Source organism: Euleptes europaea, chromosome 8, assembly GCF_029931775.1.
Source record: "Euleptes europaea isolate rEulEur1 chromosome 8, rEulEur1.hap1, whole genome shotgun sequence".
NCBI classification, from domain to species: domain Eukaryota; kingdom Metazoa; phylum Chordata; class Lepidosauria; order Squamata; family Sphaerodactylidae; genus Euleptes; species Euleptes europaea.
This window is the reverse complement of record NC_079319.1, coordinates 5,794,121-5,817,006: the sequence shown is the minus strand read 5'-3', so window position 1 is coordinate 5,817,006 and position 22,886 is coordinate 5,794,121. Positions and strand designations below refer to the sequence as shown.

General features: G+C 48.8%; 1 protein-coding gene and 1 non-coding gene across 2 annotated transcripts; one reads left to right on the top strand and one right to left on the bottom strand.

Annotated features, from left to right (window-relative positions):
• Window positions 1-544: 544 nt before the first annotated feature.
• On the bottom strand, window positions 545-22,159 carry PTP4A3 (protein tyrosine phosphatase 4A3). The gene is made up of 6 exons (XM_056854744.1): window positions 22,030-22,159; window positions 15,750-15,842; window positions 8,583-8,713; window positions 7,409-7,483; window positions 3,355-3,468; window positions 545-599 (listed from the first exon to the last, which is right to left on the bottom strand). The coding sequence occupies exons 1-6, from the start codon at window positions 22,132-22,134 to the stop codon at window positions 593-595; spliced, it is 525 nt and encodes a 174-aa protein (XP_056710722.1). The 5' UTR covers window positions 22,135-22,159; the 3' UTR covers window positions 545-592.
• On the top strand, window positions 13,340-13,411 carry TRNAS-AGA (transfer RNA serine (anticodon AGA)). Its single transcript has one exon. It is a non-coding gene; the product is annotated as a tRNA-Ser (tRNA).
• Window positions 22,160-22,886: the final 727 nt, after the last annotated feature.

Sequence of the window (22,886 nt, the reverse complement as noted above, 5' to 3'; positions counted from 1 at the left end):
TCAGTGTAAGGCAGCTTCATGTGTTCAAGTTGGAGTCTGCGAACTCTAAGGAGCGTCCAAGCGAGAGGAAGGTCTAAGGCTGCCAAGTGGCCTGTTGAAACCAGGGAGATTGGCAAGAATGCCAGGCGCACTGAGAAATTGTATTTGGAAAGATGCCATCTTCTCTATTCGGGCCAGGATTCCCATACCTTTTTTGCTTTCCCCTCTGGTGGGATCTGGCACCAAACTGGACGAGCTATGTATCCCTGCCGCTACTCAAGCAGGCTGGTCTCAGAGACGGCCTGGGCGCAATCCTCACTGGAAACCAGGACTTGGGAAAACGCTGCCAGGCCCTGCCAAGAAGGGAACGCGAACATAGGATGCCTTTGCTGGGGAGCTGACGGGCCGAACAACCGAGCCAGCAAACTGGCATGCCTGGTTAAGAGCTGGGTGGCACCCGCACCATTTTACTTCATAAAGGGGGTGGAGAAAAATGCGTCATATCTTGCACGTTTAATTGAAGTGAAGCAGCCGGGAACCAAGCGGACCTGAAGAGCTCTAGGGAAGAGAAAAGCACAGCACGCCAGAAGCCTTAAGAGTCTCTGGTCCCTCCTCACAACCTACGAAGAGCGAGAAGAGGTTTATTAGCCTGCTTGCCTCCCAAAACTGCTGGCAGTACGAATCTTGTGGTAGGCCTCACAAAACCAGGGGGTGGGTGGGGGAGAATGCTACAGGCTAACCAACCTTTTTGAGCCTATGGGCACCTTTGAATTTTGACCCAGCATGGTGGGCACAGCCACAAAATGGCTGCCTCGGCTAACTTTAGTCACACAGTGGTGGCAGCTGCTGCCAAAGCGATAAACAGAAACCTTGCTGGGCAAAAGCCCACCTGGCCCCACTCAAAAACACTTGGCGGGTGCCAGGAAAAGTGTTGGTGGGCCCCACGGCTCCCACAGACACCATTTTGGCGACCCCCGCCTTATCCTCTCCTCACTTCCTGACCTCTCCAACTGCTGACACGGACTCACGTTCTTTCCATGCAGGAACGGTCCCGTCCCCGTCAACCAGAGGAGGACTTTGCTAACCAACCACGACCCTACCGCCATCCAGTAAAGGGCCAAACTCTGATGTTGTCACAGATCACTTAAAATCGCTCAGCTCCAGCTGTTAGACCTTCAAAGTCCCTTCCTTAGCACATTATTCCCTCTGCACTTCTCCAGCCAAGTTTTCCCACGTCACTGGGTGCTCTCTCCCTACCCCCACAAATCCTTGCACAGATAATTTTCATGTCAGGAAGTATACTTCCCAACAACATGGTATTTTGTTATGTGAAGGGATTGGGGGGGGGGAGGAGCTCCCTACTTGTAGCAATTAGAATGGAGGAGGGGTCAGTCCTGTGATCTCCTCTCTCTGGGGGTTTGAGGAGGTACAGTCCAGACACGGGCTTACCGCCCTGACGGGAAGCAGCTAGCATGCGTTTCCGTGTGTGCCTATGCGCAGAAAGAATCAGATGCCAGCAGCAGCCATAGGGATGCCCCTCGAAGAGCCGCGATGGAGGCAAAGGGTTGTGCGGGGTGCCAGTCGCACGAGCAAGCTCCGGTTTTAGAGGGCAGCCCTTAAGCGAGGAGGGGCTTAGGGGAAGGATGCAGAAGGCAGTGCGGCTGTCAGGCAATGCTGAGGCCACGATCCAAAGAGGGTAACACAGCAAGGCAAAGTGGGCGCTGGCTTTCTCGGTGGCCCACGTGTCATGCAGCGCTAGCCAACAAGGGCCAGTCCCCCCTAGGCCCTTGGGATGAGACCCCTCTTGGTTGAAAGCATTAGATGGACAATGCCCCAGCTGGCTTTTCTCCACTTCAGCTCTCGCTTTAGGATGGTACTCGTAATAATGGGTTTAAATTATGGGTGGGGAGATATCGGCAGGATATTAGGAAAAACATCTTAGTAATAAGGGCAGTTCAGTGATGGAATCGGTTGCCCAGGGATCTTTTGGGTTCTCCCTTCTTGGAGGTGTTTAAGCAGAGATTAGATAATTATTGGGCAGGGATGCTTAAAGTTATCCTGCATGGTGCAGGGGGTTGGACTGGATGATCTTTAGACCCCTTCCAACTTTATTTTTTAAAAAAATCTATTTCTAATTCTAGCTCATCCTGGCTTGGCAAGCATCTTTTCCTATTCCCGACATCTGTGGAGAAAGTTTGCACATGCAGGGGTTAGGTGCTGCAAACACTGATTTTGTGTGTGTGTGTGGGGAAATCAGATGGTTCAACCCCCTCCACAACTGCCATTTCAACTCTTATCCTGTCCACACCCAAGACGTTTCTCTGCCTCCAGCTAGCTGGTTCCAAGTCTTGCGCCACAAATTTTGGAACTCTCCTCCTACGATTAGTTCAGAGACTGATTTTTTACCCTATCACCCCCCTAGAAGGCATAAACAAGCTTCTATGAACCACGCGCTTCCCTTTCATGAGATCCATACGAGCAACCAACTTTACTGCAACTTGGGGCATTGGAGGAGGAAGAAGCTCTCCCCCCAACAATCACAATAGGGGCCCCACGGCTACACTGAACACTACAATCAACAGTACCCCCCCCACCCCTTAATCTGCCTAAACACTATCCCCCACACCAGACAGTTAGCCTATCCTCTGCAGTTTTCCACCCCTTAGAATAGCTTGTAACCAGGTGGGAGGGGGGCAGAAAAAAATGTCCCCTGCTCCCCCCGCAGGCATTGTTCTCAGAGCGAGGCCGGGCAGTGTGAATTGTCTGTGCCATTCGTGGTCCGCAAAAGACTCTGGGCACGTTCACACGTACTGAATAATGCACTTTCAATCCACTTTCAACGCACTTTAATGACCGTTTGCAAGTGGATTTTGCAGTTTCACACAGTAAAATCCAGCTGCAAAGTGCATTGAAAATGGATTGAAAGTGCATTTTTTTGAATGTGTGAAAGCGCCCTCCGTTCTGGCTCAAGCAGACCCTGGAAATGAGCAGGGGTAAGCCAAGGCGGGCCCGACAGATCCCTGTCGGCTTGACAGTGCACCTACTCGGGCCTTAGGAAAGCAACAGGAAAGAGGAGTTATTGCACTGGTGGGAAGGGGTTGGGGGTTACCCTGTCGTCGCCAAGAGATCGGCTTATAGGCAGCGTCTGCGGAAGAAAGAGAGAAGAGGAACCCCTTGCCTCTGAGCTCCAAGGGCTCTGCTCTCTTTCCCCCCAGGCTTCAAAAGAGAGTCATGGATACAGCGATACTTTTTAAGAGAGCCCCAATGGGAAAGGTCAATACCGAGCCCTCCCTGTCTGTGTGTCTGCGTTGTGTTGCGTCATGTGTGTGTGTGTGTGTACGTGTTTTGGCAAGAGGCTGTTTTTACTGAGGTTACATGATGCAGCACTTGTTCTTGTGGTTCTGATGGTCCTTGAAACGGAGCCGCTGCTTCGGCCGGTACTTCTCCAGGTACGTCAGCTGCTTGCTGTTGATCGCCCCTCGGCGCTTCCTGAGAAGGGAAAACACAGAGGTGAGGTTCGCGCGCCAAAACATGCCCGTCACTGGGCGTTCTTGGCCAGCGGTTTGGCAAAGCTTCTTCCCTGGAGGAAAATCCCTCCCGCAGTGACCAGTTTGGGTTGAATTCCCTGCACGCTATAGAATGGAGGAGCTAACGTACGAAGGGAGTTACATCAGAGGTGTCGAACATAAGGCCCGGGGGCTGGATTTGGGCCCCTTGAGAGCTCTTATTTGGCCCGTGAGCCATCTCTCCCATCCAAAACTGGACTGGCGAGGCTGCTGCAGTCTCGGCTGCAAGGGTAGCCACCACCACCCCGCTCCCGAAGCGTCAATTATCAAAGACTGTTAAATAAAAGAAAATACTGTAAGAGTGTTATTGTTTTAAGCATGTTTGTAATTTAAGTAAAAAATAATATCATTAATTGGCTTTGCATTTGTCTTCTATAAAGTGTATCTCCAGTACCTGACATTAAATTTTAATGTCACGTGGCCCGGCCCGACCAAGTGACATTTATGTCATATCCGGCCCTCGTAACAAATGAGTTTGACATCCCTGAGTTACAAGGCAGGAGAAAACCATACGCGACAGCAATGCACAAGCACCGGGTAACAAAGAATGATTTCCAGCAAGAACAGCCTTAATCAGAATGGAAACACTGATGATGCACAGAGTCGAGTGAATAACAAAATTTAGAGACCTTGGGCAGACATACCTAATTTACTAAGGAAATCAAATGAATACAGATACCTCTTTGACAAAACCAGTTACCAAAGCCTGGCGTCTCGTCCACAGCTCTATTCAGGACAAGATTGTTATATGTATATGAGATGCTATTTATAAGCCATATTATTTTGAACTTTGAGAATCGTAACAATTATGCACAGGCATATCATACAGGATAAGGCTGTTAAGTTTACACAATACTTTGTAGTTGTTCCTCGGGATTTTTGGAATACACAACTATTAATTTGGAAGATACCAAAGGGACCAGGAAAGTAGGTGATGTGAAAGACCTCTCTGCCTGAGGCCCTGGAGAGCCACTTTCAGTCTGAGAAGATAATACTGACTTCGATGGGCCAAGGGTCTGATACAGTATGAGGCAGCTTCATGTGCTATACTGATAATTTTTGTGGATAGCATAAAGATAGTATGTGGACAGTATAAAGTAAAAAGCTTGTTAAATTGGCAAGTTAATTAATTTACATGTGCTTCTTTATTACACTGTGATTGTGCATTGCTATCTCATATGGTAGAATGGAGGAGGGCAAATCACAGCTGGGGGTCATAGCTGATCCATGGGGGCAGGGTGTCCCAGCCGATCCATGGGAACCTGGCCCTCGAGCTATTTAACAATTTGTCAGGAAGAATGGCCAGCTGGGCAGGGGCATCGGGCCATGCTCCGGAAAAGTCAACACAGCCAAAGGTCAAAGTGCGCAGCAGAGTGTGAGCGGGGACCATGTTCGGGTCTCTGCCTGATATTGAGGGTTTCCTGAGCCAGATATCGGCTTTTCCTGTTTCCTTTCCTTTCCCCCCTTAGGAGCTTCTTGATTCTAGTTGTTTGTTGTTAATTTCATACATGCTGGCAAGATTTTTTGCATTCCATCTAGTTACTTGCAAAGGTAGTAATTTCCCAAATTTACTATTTTATACCAAGAGCCCATTAAATTTCAGAATTAGCTGGAGTCCAATGTTGTTATTTTATGTTAAAGATTTTGAGGAGGTTTTATCAGGACTACATCACATAGGGAATGCAGAGGAATCTCCTTACATATTAATTCTTTTTGACAGAACATAGAAGAGTTTAATGATTATCCAAACCCAAACACACCTTAGATTTATAACATTGTACTTTACTGTGTATTGGATTTGTTTTGCTATGTACTTTGAAGCTATTAATAAAATATATTAAAAAAGAAGCTCCTTGATTCATAAATCTTGAGCAGCACAATTCTAAATCTATCATTTAAGGGATATAAAGACCGAGGTAATTTTGCCACTGCCAATGTAAACTTAGGATCACTGTCACTTAATAAATAGGGGATTAGCTCAGATACAGAGTTACTAGTCTGATCTGTTAGAAGAGGAATAATAGATCCTCAGTCTAGCAAGATAAAAAAGCTCTTAAGAAATGAGGGGTTATCAAGAAATAGGTATAAGTGCCACAAAGCCATTAGAGACCCAAATATGGTCCCTGAGGTGGAAAAACTGGGGAAGCTACTGGGAGGGGGAGCCACGGTGCCTGGATTCCAGATGCAGATGGGCGGGCTTTTAATTTTTGTTAAAACATTTATATGCCGTCTTTCCTTGTGGTTCAAGAAGAAGCGAGTCCTGATGCTTCCAGCCAACTCCCTTCAGCCTTTCCGGAGCCCACAGGCCTCAGCCGAGTGCCCCTGAGAGACCGAACCAGCCCCATTTCGGCAGCCGGAGCCGAACGTGCTCAGGACATTAGAGGAAGGATTGACAGCAAATGCCAGAGAGCTGCTGCTGCTGGGGGTGACAGGAATCCGCTCCGAGGAAGAGAGCTCACAGCTATTCTCGCCAAGCCAAGCTAGGAAGGCAGATGGGCCGTAATCCTCTGCCATTCTGCCCGGCCAGTTTTTCCTAGATCCCAGGGTTCATTTCAGTCCTGCCCGAACCCCAGATGACCCGCTGACATGAGGACGACACTCGATTCCCATCACCCGCTATGGAAGAGAGCTTAGGGACCATCGAAAGGTGTTGCCGGCAATGAGATGACCACAGCCTGAGGGCTTAACGGTCCCCAACGGCAGACGAAACAGCCACCCTCCATCTGTGCTGTACCACTTTAGCCCCCCCAAAAAGGAGGGGGAACTTAACCCTAAAAAACAGAACTAAGTACCCAAAAGGTCAAGAAAAAACAAAGAAACATTCAAGGCCAAAAGTCATATGATTAAAAGGTTATATCAGGGCACATTGTCTATATAAGTTTATCACAGCTTAAAATGTAACACATATATGGCCCTGCAAAAGCCTACCAAATAAATATACTCATATAACACATATAACTCATGTAATACATATAGGAGCCCCATAGCGCAGAGTGGTAAGCTGCAGTACTGCAGTTCAAGCTCTGCTCACGACCTGAGTTCGATCCCGACAGAAGTCAGGTTCAGGTAGCTGGCTCAAGGTTGACTCAGCCTTCCATCCTTCTGAGGTCGGTAAAATGAGTACCCAGCTTGCTGGGGGTAAAGGGAAGGTGACTGGGGAAGGCACTGGCAAACCACCCCATAAACAAAGTGACATCACCCCATAGGTCAGGAATGACCCAGCGCTTGCACAGGGGACCTTTACCTTTAACACATATAACTCATATAACACAATTAGACAAGTCACAATATGAGAAGACATGAGTTTGTGAAACATTGAGGGAAAAGAGGAAGACCCAACAAGAGATGGATTGACTCTGTAAAGGAAGCCACAGCCCTCAATTTGCAAGACCTGAGAAGAGCTGCTGCTGCTGGGGGTGACAGGAATCCGCTCCAAGGAAGATATTTTGGAGGGCACTGATCCATAAGGTCACCATGAGTTGGAAGCGACTTGACGGCACTTAACACACACAATTGTGTTATATGAGTATATTGATTTGTAGGCTTTTGTAGGGCCATATATTACATGTGCTATTAGATTTTAACCTGTAATAAATTTATATAGACAATGTGCACTGACATAACCTTTTAATCGTATAACTTTCAGTTGTATGACTTTTGGCCTTGAATGTTTATGGGGTGGTTTGCCAGTGCCTTCCCCAGTCGTCCTCCCTTTACCCCCAGCAAGCTGGGTACTCATCCTGTAGTCACCAGCAATTCCTGCTGGGCACGCCTGAAGATGCTCCCCAGACGAGCCATTCTGCAGCCCGGCTGTTCGTCTGGATATTAACAGGCAGCTCGGCGGTTTACTGTCGAGTACTTACTGTCTAATGAACTGAATGGCGTCTTCGTATTTCATTCCACTCTCGATCAGGGCCAGCGCAACCAGAACAGGAGCCCTAGAAAAGCGAGGGGAAGGTAACAGTGAAAGCCAGCTGTTGGAAACACTCTTGCCTGCCTCATTAAAAAGAAAATTATGGGCCTGGAAAGACCCCGCAAGGTTTTGTTCCTACATGCAGAAAAACAACATTCATTGCCTCTGCTTGAGAATTGAGCCATTTTCAGATCTGTTCAGCCTTAACTGCAGGGGGTCTTACAAGAAGAATCCCCCCCCTGCACATTTTGTCACTGTAGAGAAAGGTCTCGATAGCCACAGGCTCCAGGCTGATTCACACATGCACGTAAAATCAGAGAATCATAGAGTTGGAAGGGACCACCAGGGTTATCTAGTCCAACCCCTTGAACAATGCAGGAAATTCACAACTACCTCCCCCCCACACCCCCAGTGACCCCCTACTCCACGCCCAGAAGATGGCCAAGGTGCCCTCCCTCTCATGATCTGCCTAAGGTCATAGAATCAGCATTGCTGGCAGATGGCCATCTAGCCTCTGCTTAAAAACCTCTAGGGAAGGAGAGCTCACCACCTCCCGAGGAAGCCTGTTCCACTGAGGAACTGCTCTGTTAGAAAGTTCTTCCTAATGTCTAGATGGAAACACTTTTGATTTAATTTCAACCCACTGATTCTGGTCCGACCTTCTGGGGCAACTGAAAACAACTCGGCACCCTCCTCTATATGACAACCCTTCAAGTACTTGAAGATGGTTATCATATCACCTCTCAGTCTTCTCCTGGACGGCTACGCCCGGCTGGTGCAACAGACCATCCTGTGCCACCAGGTGGGCGAGTGCGCCACTGGTTGGATGACTGCCTGCGTGCCCGTGTGTGTGTGGGGGGGTGTCATTTGGGGCAGCTGCCTGCTTGGGGCTTGGTCGGTAAATTTTTAAGTTGATAATTTTGTATGGCCCGCGAATGATGTTATAAATATCCAAATGGCCCTTGGCGGAAAAAAGGTTCTCCACCCCTGCCTTACAGAATTTGGGTGGCTAACGCAGTTGTTTTTTAAAATTATTATTATTATTAGAAACACCAGCACACAGAGCTTGGAACAGAAGGATGCGAATCCTGTGGTCCTGAGATCCAGGAAGCTCGCCCACTTACCGTCCCAGGCCAGCCACACAATGAACAGCCACACAGCTGCCGGGGTCTTCACAAAACTTTGTCTTCAGCAGATTCAGCCAGTCGTCAACAATTTTGGAGGGCGGGGGCGCTCCGTCATCAAATGGCCAGTCCTAGAGGAAGGGACAGAAGGAAGAATACACACACACTTATTTTGGACTATATTAAACACACACACACACATTGAGAGCCAGTGAGGTGTAGTGGTTAAGAGCGGTGGTTTGGAGTGGTAGAGTCAGATCTGAAGAACCGGGTTCGATTCTCCACTCCTCCACATGAGCGGCGGAGGCTAATCTGGTGAACCGTGTTGGTTTCTCCACCCCTCCACATGAGCGGAGCATCGGGTTCGATTTCCCCGCTCCTACACATGAAGCCAGCTGGGTGACCTTGGGCTAGTCACAGCTCTCTTAGAGCTCTCTCAGGGTGTCTGTTGTGGGGAGGGGAAGGTGATTGTAAGCCGGTTTGATTCTCCCAAGTGGAAGAAAGTTGGCATATAAAAAACAACTCCTCCTCCGCCTCCTCTTCTTCTTCCCCACATGTTTTTTATGCCTGACTTGTTTTGCATAAAGCACAGTGGACCGTGGCATAGTTCACAGAATGGAGCGAGTGCAGAGGAGAGCGACGAGGATGATCAGGGACCTGGAGACTAAGCCCTACGAGGAAAGGCTGAAGGACTTGGGAATGCTCAGCCAAGAGAAGAGGAGGTCGAGGATTGCTCTCTTGAAGTATTTGAAGGGCTGTCAATTACGAGGAGGGCAGGGAGCTGTTCCTGCTGGCAGCAGAGGATAGAACTAGCAATAATTGGATTAAATTGCAGGAGGAATGGTACCGGATGGATATTAGGAAACATTTTTTTTTACATTAAGAGTTATTCAACAGTGGCCTCAGCTACCTAGGGAGGTGGTGAGCTCCCCCTCACTGGCAGTCTTTAAGCAGAAGCTGGACAAGCCCTGGTCAGGGATGTTTTAATCTGATCCTGCGTTAAGCAGGGGGTTGGACTAGATGCCCTGTATGGCCCCTTCCAACTTTGTGAGTCTGTGATTTTAAGGTGCTCCCGAACGCAAATCCAGCTGTTCACTGCAATTTGCAGTCCAGAGGCTTGCAACGGACTATCCTATTTACCTTGGATAGGAAGGGAAGGTTGGTAAAGTCGCATTCTCCCCCCCCCCCCCCCTGTGGATGGACGTCAGTCAGCCCCTGGATGCCAGAGTCAGCCGAAGGAAACGTTTCGTTCACGGGCCAGAAAACGGGAGTTGCTTTCCAAGCTGCGCTTCCTGGCTCTAAAGGGAAACCGGTCTCCCCTCCCCTCCCCAACTTCCCCCTTTCCTGCGGGCCTCTCCCTCGGGCGGAGCCGGCCTGCTTAAAAGACTTCTCCTTCCTGTGCGTGCTCTGCTCAAAACCTCCGGAACAGAGAGAGGGGGCAGCCAAAGCCCAAATTGCATCCCGCGCCGACGCAACCAGCAGTAGACGGGTTCTGTCCTCGCGGTGAACCTTTACCAGCTGCAACCGTTAACCTCCTCCTTGGGCCCATGCCCGGCCCGTGATGCAGGACTCCGCTGCCGGTGCCTGAAGGAGGGGGAGTAGGGTTGCCAACCTCCACATGGGGCCTGGAGACCTCCCAAAGAGAGCCAGCGTGGTGTAGTGGTTGAGAGAGGTGGTTTGGAGCGGTGGAGTCTGATCTGGAGAACCGGGTTCGATTCCCCACTCCCCCACGTGAGCGGCAGAGGCTAATCTGGTGAACTGGATTTGTTTCCCCGCTCCTACCCGTGAAGCCAGCTGGGCAACCTTGGGCTAGTCGCAGCTCTCTCAGCCCCACCCACCTCACAGGGTGTCTGTTGTGGGGAGGGGAAAGGAAAGTGATTCTAAACTGGTTTGATTCTCCCTTAAGAGGTAGAGAAAGTCAGCATATAAAAACCAACTCTTCTTCTTCAAAATTACAACTGATCGCCAGACGGCAGTCATTGGTTCCCCTGGAGAAAACGGCTGCTCTGGAGGGTGGACTCTACGGCATCAAACCTGCTGAGGACGCCCCCTCCCCAAATTCCAACCCTCCACAGGCTCCACCCACAAATCTCCAGGAATTTCCCAGCCCGGAGTTGGCAACCCTATTAACAGGCTTCATATGTATGTCAGTCTAACATTACGTAACCACAATAAGTAATAGGCAAAAATTTAATAATCCCATGTGAGTAGAATAAGATACAATCTATGGTGTCACAAATTACTGAACGATATAATACATAAAGAAAGCATTAGCCCGCCGCATCTGATCAACTAATAATCATATTGTTCAGTAGTTGTTAGAAATGCTAAAACTAACTATAGACCCAGACCAGAGTAAGTCTCAATGTTTAATGTTGTATGTATGTTGTCTGTATATGGCACTGGTTCCCAACCAGGGGTCCGCGAGAACTAAATTAAGGTCCGCGAAACAAAGTTATAAACCCATAATAAATTAATATTTTCAATTAAAAGTTCTCTATTATAAATATATATATTCAAATATTATTCTAAGCTTAATGTTTAACTAACAGTTATGATTAAAGTTTATTTTCAAATTCTTGGAATTTTTATTTTGAACCTTGGGGTCCCTGCACTGAACAAAAAAGTCCTAGTGGTCCCTGGTCAAAAAAAGGTTGGGAACCACTGGTATATGGTATGCAGATTAGATGTTGCGATAGTGTGTATTTTGTACTGGGTATTTTGTCTCTTGTATTTGGCCTCCTGAAAATGGCCCAAGGTCACTCAGGGAGGTTCACGGATTTCAACCCGGGTCTCCTTGGTTGAGCACCCTAACTCAGGGGTGTCAAGCATCCGGATCGGCCCCTTGGGAGCTCTTATTTTGCCCGCAAGCCAGCAGATGCCGCCACCCCCTCCCACTCTCGATCTGGGCTAGCGAGGCATGGCTCGGCCCGACCAGGTGGCACTCGTGTCATCTCCGGCCCTCACAACAATTGAGTTGGACACCCCTGCTCTAACTAGTAGACTAACACGGTCTTGTCTTTCTTGGTGGAGGGAAGGGATGCTGTTTCTAGAACTGCCAAACATTGCTTTTCTGCTGACCTAATAGCCTCGTTCTTTTATCCGATGACCCAACGGTCTTAGACAACACAAATCCACTCTAATGCCAGCCAAATCCCACCCTTGTGCTGACGGCACAACAGCCAGAATTTTTGCCACAGCCAAAATCGCTATCATAAAAACACAAGAAAGGCCCTGCTGGATCAGACCCAGGCCCATCAAGTCCAGCAGTCTGTTCACACAGCGGCCAACCAGGTGCCTCTAAGGATGCCCACAAACAAGACGACTGCAGCACCATCCTGCCTGTGTTGCACCGCACCTAATATAATAGGCATGCTCCTCTGATCCTGGAGAGAATAGGTATGTATCGCGACTTGTCTCCATTTTGACTAGTAGCCATGGATAGCCCTCTCCTCCATGAACATGTCCACTCCCCTCTTCGAGCCTTCCAAGTTGGCAGCCATCCCCACATCCTGGGGCAGGGAGTTCCACAATTGAACTATGCGTTGTGTGAAGAAACACTTCCTTTTATCTGTTTTAAATCTGTCACCCTCCAGCTTCAGCAGATGACCCCGCGTTCTGGTATTATGAGAGAGGGAGAAAAGCTTCTCCCTGCCCACTCTCTCCAGACCATGCACAATTTTATAGACCTCTATCATGTCTCCCCTTAACCGCCTTCTTCCCAAGCTGAACAGCCCTACGCGTTTTAACCGCTCCTCATAGGGCAGTTGCTCTAGGGGAGAGGAGAAGGAGGCACAATACCAAAAAATAACGCAGAGCACGCTCTGTGAGCCCTAGCAAGGGCCAACTAACAAACTAAGGCCTCCAGTGCTCTATCAAGAGATAGCCTTGCAGTAGGGATGCCAGCCTCCAGGTGGGACCTGGGGATCCCCCAGAATGATACCTCATCTTCAGACTAGAGATCAGCTCCCCTGGAGAAAATTGATGAATTGGAGGGTGGACTCTGTGGCAATGTACCCCACTGATGTACCCTATCCTCCCTAGGCTCCGCCCCCCAATCACCAGGAGTTTCCTAACCTGGAGCTGGCAACCTTATGCCCCCCGCCGGTGGCCACTCTACCTTGCAGCCTGAGGGCCGACAGATAACAAAAAAGCAGGGGACACCCCCCAAAAAAACCTGGAATTTAGACTGGAGATGGAGTCTCCATTGTGAAACACAGCAATCAGAATATTAAAGAAAGAAAGGAAACCAGAAAAGCTTCCCCAGGAAACAGAAGCTTAAAGTAAAGGTGGAAAGCTGCCTTCTCAGCTTGGCATTCCACCAAGGCAAGACCCAATTCCAACTGGAAGATCACAGGGGCTGTGCGGTGGGGAATTCCATTAATTTTCCAATTAAGAGCTTGAAGAAGAAGAGTTGGTTTTAATATGCCGACTTTCTCTACCACTTAAAGAAGAATCAAACTGGCTTACAATCACCTTTCCTTCCCCACCCCACAACAGACACCCTGTGAGACAGGTGGGGCTGAGAGAGTGTGGATAGCCCAAGGTCACCCAGCTGGCTTCATGTGTAGGAGTGGGGAAACAAATCCAGTACACCAGATTAGCATCCGCTGCTCATGTGGAGGAGTGGGGAATCCAACCCGGTTCTCCAAACCAGAGTCCACCGCTCCAAACCACTGCTCTTAACCACTACACCACGCCAGCTGTCCTAAACGTTGATCAAGAGAGCTATCCACTCCAGTAATCCAGTTAGGGGAGGGGCTGTGGCTCAGTGGTAGAGCATCTGCGTAGAATGCAGAAGGTCCCAGGTTCAATCCCCGGCACCTCCAGTTAAAGGAACCAGGCAAGTAGGTGATGTGAAAAACCCCTGCCTGAGACCCTGGAGAGTCGCTGCCGGTCTGAGTAGACAATACTGACTCTGATGGACCAAGAGTCTGATTCAGTATAAGGCAGCTTCATGTGTTCAATCCAAATGGACACCCCATGAAAAAGCCCAAACATTGCATTTTGAGGCCCATGAAAGCTAGTGTGCAGAATATAACCACAAGCACACACACACCACCACTTTGGGAAATCCATTGCTAGCAAGCATATATAACCGCTGAACTACAGGCTGAAGTGATATTCCAGAATAGGGATTTCAAAGCATGTGGGGGACTGGGACAGCGGGAACTGTACCTGGGGGCACTGGTCTTCCTCCCCACCTTCTAACTCAGCATATAATGCTCAATGCTGCCTTTAATTATTTGTAATTACAGAGGCAGAGCTGGCGTTCACGAGATCTGTCTCTTCTTGCGCTCTCTTTTTTTTCTCTCCTGCCGACGGCTTCGGGTAACCCAGCCAACTGCTGAAACGGGGAACTTGGACGCATAATTTCATACATTCCGCATGAGATAATCACAGGGGGTTAACACAAGCAGCTGGTTTTACTCAAGCAAGCAAGGAACTTTTAGAGCCCTTAAAAAAAAAAAACCCTTTACAGCTCCCGGCGGAAGTCATGCTCAGCCAAGCCTGCCTGCCCTGAATTTCCCTCTGCACCTGCTTCTGAAGAGGGTGTTCCCTGCTCAGGAAAGCACAGAACGGGCCTGAGAACTTCCATTTCACCCATGAGTAAGCATTACACTGGTGGAAAGTGCCGTCAAGTCACAACTGATTTAGGGCGACAGCAGGGTTTCCAAGGCAAGAGATAAATAGAATCATAGTGTTGGAAGGGACCACCAGGGCCATCTAATCCAACCCCCTGCACAATGCAGGAAATTCACAACTACCTCCCACCCCCACACCCCCAGTGACCCCTACTCCGTGCCCAGAAGATGGCCAAAATGCCTTCCCTCACATGATCTGCCTAAGGTCATAAGAATCAGCATTGCTGACAGATGGCCATCTAGCCTCTGCTTAAAAACCTCCAGGGAAGGAGAGCTCACCACCTCCCGAAGAAGCCTGTTCCACTCAGGAACCACTCTTAACTTCCTAATCTTTAGATGGAAACTCTTTTGATTTAATTTCCACCAGTTAGTTCTGGTCTGACCTTCTGGGGAAACAGAAAACAACTCGGCACCCTCCTCTTTATGACAGCCCTTCAAGTACTTGGTTATCATATCACCTCTCAGTCTTCTCCTCTCCAGGCTAAGAATACCCAGCTCCTTCAACCTTTCCTCATAGGACTTGGTTTCCAGACCCCTCACCATCTTCGTTGCCCTCCTCTGGACTTGCTCCAGCTTGTCTACATCCTTCTTAAATTGTGGTGCCCAAAAACTGAACACAATACTCTAGGTGAGGTCTAACCAGAGAACGGTAAAGCAAACCAAACTATACACAGCAAAGCCTTTCTTCTCCATCCCATCACAGTCCCCAAACTACTACGATCTGAGTAAAGTTTACAGACACGCCACAGCTCCAACAACCACCTCCCTGGGGGCAGGAATTATGTACAACCATGACCCGGTAAATACAGACACATTTCCTGGCTTATCGATCTTGCTTTCACTGTGACCAAAAGTTCTCAACCGTCATTAATGCTTTGTGCATTTGGAAACCCCTCTCAATAATCTGTATTCGCACACTACGAAACGTTCAGAAGCCCTGCTGAGCAGAATCGGATCGAGATGGGAAGGGACTGGAATTGTCTCTCACCCGAACTTTCTACAGCCAGGCAAATCTACATCCCGGCCCGCATAAGAGAGAGCAGGAACATCACAAGGGGTATGAGCAGAGCTTAGTTTATGGAGTGGGGGCTCACAAAAGCAAGCCATACCTTACATTTCTGTAGGAAGGAAGTTGCGTCACACCAGCGTGACAGCCAGCGTGGTGTAGTGGTTAAGAGCGGTGGTCTCTGATCTGGAGAACCGGGTTTGATTCCCCACTCCTCCACATGAGCAGCGGACACTAATTGGGTGAACTGGATTTGTTTCCCCGTTCCTACACATGAAGCCAGCTGGGTGACCTTGGGCTAGTCATGCTCTCTCAGCCCCACCTACCTCCCAGGGCACCTCACAGGGTGTCTGTTGTGAGGAGGGGAAGGGAAGGTGATTGTAAGCCGGTTTGAGACTCCTTAAAGGTAGAGAAAACCGGGGTATAAAAACCAACTCTTCTTCTTCTTCTGCTTGTGAACTGACCCATTGAAACATGGGACTGTCTCAACTAGGAATGTGGGTGTAGGGTACTTACCATTACCGTAATGCCATCTTTTTCCAGTGGAGTCTTATCATAGGTTACTTCACACACTCTCACTACGGTCGTTGCACCGTATTTCTTCAGATCCTGCGCAGGAGAGGAGGAAGAAAAAGATCATTTTAATCCACCTGCCCTCGTTGGGAAACCAGCCCAGAAATTCTTTCTGCTTCATTGTACCAGAGTTCCAGTAAAGAGCTGGGATAGGTGGTTTTCTACGCTGGAGATGCCCACAGATGAAAACAGAGGCAGCCCTCTCCAGGAATGGGATTATGGATAACCAGCATGGTGGAGCGGCCAGTGGGTGGGGTTTAGGCTTTGGGAGGCCTGGGTTCAAATCCCTACACGGCCATGAAGGTCGCCGGTTGATGTTGGTCCAATCACTCTCTGTTGCAAGGATTAAGTGTGGGGGAAACGTGCGCATCATTCCTTGGCAGAAGGGTGGGATGAAGACGCAAAAGTCCAAGGAGGAGGTTGAGGGGGGACACGATTGCTCTCTTTAAGTATTTGAAGGGCTGTTGCTTAGAGGAGGGCAGGGAGCTGTTCCTGTTGGCAACGGAGGATAGGACTTGCAATAATAGGTTTAAATTGCGGGTAGAAAGGTACCGGCTGGATATTAGGTAACGCTGTTTACAGTAAGAGTTGTTCGGCAGTGGAATCAGCCGCCTAGGGAGGTGGTGAGCTCCCCCTCCCTGGCAGTCTTTAAGCAGAGGCTGGACAAACACTTGTCAGAGATGCTCTAGGCTGGTTCTGCGTTAACCAGGGGGTTGGACTAGATGGCCTGTATGGCCCCTTCCAACTCTATGATGCAGATAAACATCAGGAAATCCCCCCACCCCTAAATGTCCCCCTTCAGGAATTCTGTAATCTCTCAGGGACATGAGCAGAGTAACCTCTCAGCACATATCTTTTGCATCTCTCAGCTGCTGTTCATATTCCATGCCTCCCGCAACATGCTCAGTCCCTCATAGGGGAGCAAGAGGTTTTTTTGTTTGTTTGCAAATTAGTGAGGGCCAAACATCCCTCTCCCCCCAAAACGTCGAAACTTCTACTCCATTTCTGGGTGACCTGGTTTTGCTGCTTTCATAACTGGAGTAATGTGGACCCTTCGCTATTCGATTATAGATGTGGGACTCAGCAGGAAAGAGCACTGGTTTAGCGACGGTCATCTGGTGACTCTGTCAGAGGCAATACCCCAGTCAGAGATTGCCAAATCTGAAGCTCAGTCTCTACATGTTTAATTATTCTAAAGGGAAAGGATCCGCCCCCAAGAAGAACTTGAGTACTGCATGACTTCTGGCACCTATAAATTACCCCACTATTGATTTCTGTCTCTAAATAGCACTGTTGGTAATCCGATGCTGTTTGAGAAATATTAACTTATTTTCCCCCCTGTCAAATTGCAGCTGACTTTGCTGTTGCCTGCCTGTGCATAGTGACTCTGGGTATCCTTGGGGGTCTCTTGTCCAAGTATTAACCAGGGCTGACCCTGCGTAGCTTCCAAGATCTGATGAGATTGGGCTAATCTGGGCCATCCAGGTCATGGCATTCACTAATGTGTGTGCGTGCGCTGTCAAGTCATAGCTGATTTATGGAGACCCCATAGGGTTTTCAAGGGAAGAGATGTTTGGAGGTGGTTTGCCATTGCCTGCCTCCATCTGGGCTGAGAGAGCTCTAAGACAGCTGTGACTAGCCCACAGTCATCCACCAGCAGGCTTCATGTGGAGAAGTGGGGAAACCAACCTGGTTCTCCGGATTAGAGTCCGCCGCTCAAGTGGAGGAGCTGGGAATCAAACCTGGCTCTCCAGATTAGAGTCCGCTGCTCTTAACCACGACAGCTCTCTTATTCTCTAATACTCCAGCCAAAATCAAAACATGGAAGCAGCTGGATCTTATTCCTCCGGCCCCCTCCTGAGATTCTGGGTCTGTTCTGATCTGACAGTTCACACCCTCACTAACATTTTGGGCAGATTTAGACCGAAGTATCTTAACTAAGCTGCAGAGAAAATCACAATGGCTTCCAGACTGCTGAAATTGAGGCCAAGTCTGGCCAACACTGGTTCAAAACTACAGAAGTGTTAGGCTAGAGATGCCAATAGCAGAGGGACTGTGAAGGGACTACTCATTAAATTTGCAGATGACACCAAATTGGGAGGAGCAGCGACCTCACCAGAAGATAAAAGACAGAATTCAACAAGATCTGAACACACTGGAAAAGTGGACGGATGTGAACAAGATGCAGTTCAACAAGGATAAGTGCCAAGTTCTACATCTGGGGAACAGAAATGAGGGACATGCATACTGGATGGAGGATACACTTCTGGGCAGCAGTGTGTGTGAACAAGATCTTGGGGTACGGGTGGACTGTTAAGTTAAATATGAGCAGCCAGTGTGATCTTGGGGTGCAGCAAGAGGCATAACATCCAGATTGCAAGATGTCATAGTCCTGCTGTACACGGCATTGGTCAGGCCACATCTGGAGTAGCGCGTGCAGTTATGGAGGCCTCACTTCAAAAGGGATGTGGACAGAATGGAGCGGATGCAGAGGAGAGTGATGAGGATGATCAGGGGCCTGGAGACCAAGTCCTACGACGAAAGGTTGAGGGAGTTGGGAATATTTAGTCTGGAGAAGAGGAGGTTGAGGGGGGACATGATTGCTCTCTTGAAGTATCTGAAGGGCTGTCACTTAGAGGAGGGCTGGGAGCTGTTCCTGTTGGCGGCAGAGGATAGGACTCGCAATAATGGGTTTAAACTGAGGGTGGAAAGGTACCAGCTGGATATTAGGATTTTTTTTTTTACAGTAAGAGTTGTTCGGCAGTGGACTCAGCTGCCTGGGGAGGTGGTGAGCTCCCCCACACTGGCTGTCTTTAAGCAGAGGCTGGACAAGCACTTGTCAGGGATGCTCTAGGCTGATCCTGCGTAGAGCAGGAGTGTTGGATTAGATGGCCTGTATGGCCCCTTCCAACTTTATGATTCTATCTATCTAGATGGGAAGGCAGGAGAAACCCTCCTTATATGTAAACCAAGCCACCTGAGAGACAAACTAAAAGTAGAATTCATGGGGAAACTGGACTGTTGTTCCCCCCATATGATTATCCCCGCCGAACACACTTTAGAGAAAGTTCACCGCAGCCAGGGAAGGCTGGGTATCTTTTGCTGCTCCTTCCATAGAGTAAACAAGGGCATTTATTTTTACATCCTTGTAGGTATGCAGCAATTGAACCAGTTGCCCCCGTAACCAGATCAACATCTGTGGACAACAGTCTCAGTTCTGGATGGGGGAGACGGGACGGTACTGCTAAAAACAGCACACCCTGGCCACCAGCCCAGGTATTAAGGAGGGCAAAGAAATTTGTCAAGCAAATGTTTATGAGCTCGAGATGAGCTAAAAAAGGGCGAGCGGGGGGAGAACAGAGAAGCAGCAGCTACAAACTAAAAGTTCATTGCACTGGGAATTATTTTGGTCTGTAGTTGAAGTCCGGTAGTACCTTAGAGACCAACAAGATTTTCGGGGTGTGAGTTTTCGAGAGTCTGATGAAGGGAGCTCTGACTCTCGAAAACTCATACCCCTTACAAAGGGATCAACATGATTTAATACAGTTTAGCTATATTGTGTAATTACAATGCATATACGTCTTGAGAAACATGATCGTATAAAAAGCAGTAAGTTCAATATTTCAAAAATAGAACAGCGTATTGCAGGGCAGATTGTAAGATGAAAACAAAATTCTGTATATTCAGCCAACTAAGATTTTGTATGTTCACCCAACTAAAACACATTTAGGCATATTGAAGTGTTAGTGATTGTATTGTGCTGTTTTTGTTTTGATTGCAATGTATGTGTGTTTGTATGTTAATAGTAGAAAATAAAAAGGGAATTAAAAAAACAAATAAACTCATACCCCGGAAATCTTGCTGGTCTCTAAGGTGGTACTGGACTTGAATCTCGCCATCCTAAGCAAAACTCTTTGGAAGGGGATGAAATGTGTTCCAATTTGCAAACAAAAGAAGAAGACAGGATCTGCATCATTCTGGTCTGCCAAAGCAGGTTGGGTCATAAAAAATGTCATTATGATGAACCCCTTCGACCACAGTCTATGACTTAGATAGTGGAGAAATTCATCGGATGAAGCAGAACAGCTTCAGGATATGCATCTCGGCAGGAGGGGAATTGTCTTTCTGGACTTTGCTTACATCTTTGGCCACATCAAATAAAGTAGGCATGCTCCTCGGATACTAGAGAGAATAGGTATGCATCATGACTAGTATCCATTTTGACTGGTAGCCACGGATAGCCCTCTCCTCCATGAATATGTCCACTCCCCTCTTAAAGCCCTCCAAGTTGGCAGCCATCACCACTTCCTGAGGCAGGGAATTCCACAATCTGACTATGCGTTGTCTGAAGAAATACTTCCTTTTATCAGTTTTGAATCTCCCTCCAGTTTCAGCAGATGACCCCGCGTTCTAGTATTGAGAGAGGGAGAAAAGCTTCTCCCTGTCCACCCTCTCCAAGCCATGCATAATTTTATAGACATCTATCATGTCTCCCCTCAGCTGCCTTCTTTCCAAGCTAAACAGCCCTAAGCACTCCTCATAGGGCAGTTGCTCTAGCCCCCTGATCATTTGTGTTGCTCTTTTCTGCACCTTCTCAAGCTCTGCAATATCCTTTTTAGGTGTGGTGACCAGAACTGTACACAGTATTCCAAGTGTGGTCTCACTATAGATTTCTACAAGGGCAGTATGATAGCAGCAGTTTTATTCTCTATTTCTCATCTAATTATGGCCAGCACGGAATATATTGTTGTAAGCCGCCCTGAGCCTGGCTTTGGCTGGGGAGGGCGAGGTAGCAATTAAGCAATTCGCGGCCGGCTCGGGCTGACCTCAGTTGCTTTCTGCAGGAACTGTGTTATGGGCTGATCCAAACACCGGCTGATCCTTGCCTGCAAGCTCCCTTTAGCAAGTGACGCTCCTTGCCCTACTTTCTGGAGCCCAGGAGCAACACAATTGAAAAGGAATCCAGGCCCATAATTCGCCCCTCGCCTGCGGGGCAACGCAATCTCCGGGAGAGCAGGCACCAGCAGCCTTACCCACACGTCCTGCCGCGGCACGTGCAGGGCCAAGTCACTGTGGAAGGATTTTGCCTGAGGCTGAGCCCTTCCTTTGACAGAAGGGAGGCCAAGCCTCTGCAGGAGCTGCCGGGAAGTGGCAATAGCCGTGCCACTTGTTGCAACCGTCTGCACCGCCTGTTCTGAGCAGGCCTTGGAGCGATCCCAGCTACTTTTGGTAATCCCAGGATAACTAGGCCAGACGAGAGAGGCTCTTAGCCCTACACTTCTGGATAAGCAAGATTTGAGTCCAGTAGGATCTTAAAGGCAAACAGGATCTCCAGGGTGTAAGCCAGGGGTGTTGAACTCATGTGTCATGAGGGCCGGATATGATATAAATGTCATTTGGTCAGGCTGGGCCATGTGTACCAGCCCAGATCAGCCATGTGTACCTGCCTCGGCTGGTGAGCTGGCTGCCTCGGCTTTTGAGCTCGCAGCGTACTCGCCAGCCCAGATCAGGAGCGGGGTGGCTGCCTCGTCTGGCAAGCTCGCAGCGTACTTGTCTGCCCAAATTGGGAGCGGGGTGTGTGTGGCTACCTCGGCTGGCGAGATTGCAGTGGGCTCACCAGCCCAGGTTGGGAACTGGGGAGAGTCAGGGGGTGGCTGCCTTGGCTTGTGGGCCAGATAATAGCGCTCAAAGGCCTGGAGTCAGTCTGTGGGCCTTATCTTTGACACCCTTGGTATAAGCTTTTGAGAGTCAAAGCTCCCTTTCATCAGATACCACGCTTTGTCTCTTGAAAGCGCATACCCTAGAAATCCTGTTGGTCATCTTGCTCTTCTACTGCCGGCCGACATAACTACCCAACTGAATCTAATTTCTGGATAAGATGCTTTATCACCCCAAACTCTGTTTCTGCTCTTGGTTCTAAACCTCAAGACAAGTTTGGGTGGCCAATTAAAGTTGATCAGTTGGGCGGGGGGGGAATGCACTTTTGATTGACGACAGCAGCAGGAAAAGAGGAAGACCCAACAAGAGATGGGTTGACTCAATAAAGGAAGCCACGGCCCTCAATTTGCAAGACTTGAGCAAGGCTGTTAAAGATAGGACGTTTTGGAGGACATTGATTCATAGGGTCGCCATGTGTTGGAAGCGACTTGACGGCACTTAACACACACACTCACAATTTTACCACCCAATAAAGCCTTTTACAAGTTGCCTTATGTGGACTTACCTCAATGAAGGTGTTCAGCGTAGCATTGGTCGGGTTGTGGGTTATCAGGAATCTCATGTTCTTGTAGCAGACCTCCACAGGTGCAGGCCGATTCATTCGGGCCATAGTGAAAAACAAAAGTGAGACTGAGGGGTGGGCCAAGTGCACCCCAAAAGGAAAAAAAGAAAAGAATTTGCAGGACAAAAAGGAAAACAAAATTCCCTCGAGTTTGGCAAAATACTTCTCCCCCCCACCCTAAAATCAATGTTGTGCAAATATTCCCAGCTTTTCTGGGGGAGGGTATGTTGGATTCTCTAAATCATCCAACACGAAAAAGGAACCCTGTGCTTGATTTCTGAATAATACTTTAAAAACTTTTTTGTTGTAGTGTCAATTTTCTTTGCGTGTGCAATTTCAGAGCAGTCGTCCTTCAGCGTCGTTCGGCTTCCCTTCTTTGCTCTCCCCTCTCCGGAAAGGCCTCTGCATTCGGTTTTACCAGCTGGGGTCCCCTCTGATGCTGTCACGTTACCCCATCTGGATATGTAAAATATTTAGGGGCAGTGATGGAACCCCGGTGCAGTTCAGGCTGGGGCGGCAGCCAGAAAAAGTTCTCCCTCGGCTGCAAGAGCCATGCACGGGAGATCTGAATGGTTAAGCCCGAAGGCTCAGTGCCAGGTTAGGGCGGGGCGTCGTTGTCCTGGGTTCAGCGGGCAGGATGTTGTGCGTGGCAGTGCTCAAAGGTGCGCCCGGACCCCTCCATAAATCCACAGCTGATCAGCATACAAGACAATCTGAAAGAGGGGAGAGAGAGGAGAGAATTTTGAGTCAACGGGTGTCCCAAGATCAAAATGCCTCGTTGAAGGGGGGCATGTTAGCCC